Source organism: Pinus tabuliformis, chromosome 7 (genome assembly GCF_031772625.1).
Source record: "Pinus tabuliformis cultivar Carrire ecotype Pingquan chromosome 7, CPIR1, whole genome shotgun sequence".
Taxonomy (NCBI): domain Eukaryota; kingdom Viridiplantae; phylum Streptophyta; class Pinopsida; order Pinales; family Pinaceae; genus Pinus; species Pinus tabuliformis.
The window spans coordinates 1,659,533,416-1,659,535,275 of record NC_142293.1 but is presented as its reverse complement, the minus strand read 5'-3'; the positions used below and the strand labels follow the sequence as shown (position 1 = coordinate 1,659,535,275).

The 1,860-nt window shown below is 38.9% G+C and overlaps 1 protein-coding gene across 1 annotated transcript; it reads left to right on the top strand.

The window, feature by feature from the left end:
• Positions 1-463: 463 nt before the first annotated feature.
• Positions 464-1,607, top strand: LOC149254825 (FRIGIDA-like protein 4b). Its single transcript, XM_089454844.1, has 3 exons — positions 464-572; positions 787-911; positions 1,029-1,607. The coding sequence occupies exons 1-3, from the start codon at positions 464-466 to the stop codon at positions 1,605-1,607; spliced, it is 813 nt and encodes a 270-aa protein (XP_089310970.1).
• Positions 1,608-1,860: the final 253 nt, after the last annotated feature.

Genomic DNA, 1,860 nt, shown 5'->3' with positions numbered 1-1,860 from the left:
CACGGTGCAGGAAGACACCTGAACTCTGTCGTTCCCTTGGACTTGAATCAAAAATGCCAGCTTGGTTGGCTGGTGTTCTGTAATGTTAGCCTCAATGGCTAGGCTGGCAAAATTTCCATCCATTTTGGTAGATAGGCTTTTTGTTGTTTTTCTGGCATTCATGGCTAGCTTGGTTTTTTTGAGGGACTGGTGGATTTTATCAGTATACTTGGTTGTGGCTGATTGAGTTGAAGATAAATTTTGGTAATCCTGGCTGTAGTAAACCTTCCCAACGTTTTTTGTTTAGTCCAGTGAACGGGTTTCTAAGTTGACGGGGTTGGTAGTCTTTTCTTTAGATCTCAACATTTCATATGCAAGGCAGATACTGAGTGGCCTCTACTAGGTAGACATCTTTTTATGAGGTAGAAAGTTGTATGTAAGTTATTTTGTTGATATTAATAAAGGCACCTGAAGATGATCAGCTATGGTAAAGTGTCATAAGGCCTTTCATGAGTGGGGAACTGTTTACTTACGAAAATGGTCTCAAGCTGGCATAGCTGTTATCTTTATTGACAAATCCGTTGAAGTTGTCTGTATTGTTTTTTCTTTCACAGTAAACTGTCTTTTGGTATTTCAAATGTTTGTGACATATTCAGATTAACTGAAAATTTTGTGACAATTTCATGCAGATGTTGTAGAAACCCTGGTCAATAGTGGAAAACAAATTGAGGCAGTCAACTTTTCTCATGCATTTGGGATGACAGAGAAGTTTGCACTTGTTCCTTTGTTGAAAACAAATTGAGGCAGTCAACTTTGCTCATGCATTTGGGCTGACAGAGAAGTTTGCACCTTTGTTGAAGGAATATCTGAAAGATGTTAAGAAAGCTTCTCAAGCAAGTTTAAAAAGCGGGAATAACTCTACTGTTGCACAAGTGCGATTGTATTACTGTTATACAAAATGTCTTGTTATGTGATGATCATTTTGGCTTAGTATTGTTGGTTATATCGGAAGTTCCTTTTTTGACCGATATTTTTATTTGCTACTACAGAATGAAGTAAATACAAAAGAGCTTTCTGCTTACAGAGCTATTATAAAGTGCATTGAGGAGCACAAACTTGAATCACAGTTCTCACCAGATCCTCTTCAAAAGCGTGTAGCTCAGCTAGAGAAAGCTAAGGCTGACAGAAAAAGGTCTGCAGGTGCTGTTAAGTCTCAACCTAAGCGTCCTCGTGCTAATGGAGGAAATGCTGGTGTATATATGCCTCCGTTAAGTGCAGATGAAAGAACTCCGACTCTTTATGCTTCTTCCAATGGTGCAGACAGAAGCTTTTATAGGTCTTTGGATAGAGTACAATATTCTGGTGTAGCTCCAAGTGTTACATCCTACAACCTACAGGGCCAAAATGCATATGAAAGATCAAACCAAGGATTATATGGAGCAGGCTATGGTGTTGGAAATAGGACTCCAGTCTCGCTCTCAAGGCCATATATGTATCCATCAGATAACATGGGGCCTTCGTTGTTGGGTTCCGATTCTTACAATTCCTCTACTAATTACAGAAACCATCACTTTGGCAGTAGACTGCCTGCCCCTCCTCCAGCTTATCAGTCTTCTTTTATACATTAGGTAGGTACGGTGCTTATCTTACCATGGTCAAGCAAGTTCTGATCTTATCAGGCCCCATAAAACCTTTTCTATTGGATGTGGCTGGTAGTAAGCACTTAGCTTTGAAGAGGTTTTTTGACTTTGTTTCTGTAAATCTAAAAGATTGGCAAATTTCATTTGGCAGCTTTTCACAATTTCAGTGGTGTTTTCTTCTACTAAGGAATCTTCTATTAAGGAATTTTATTTTTGTATGGTATTGAGTGCTTCATCACTT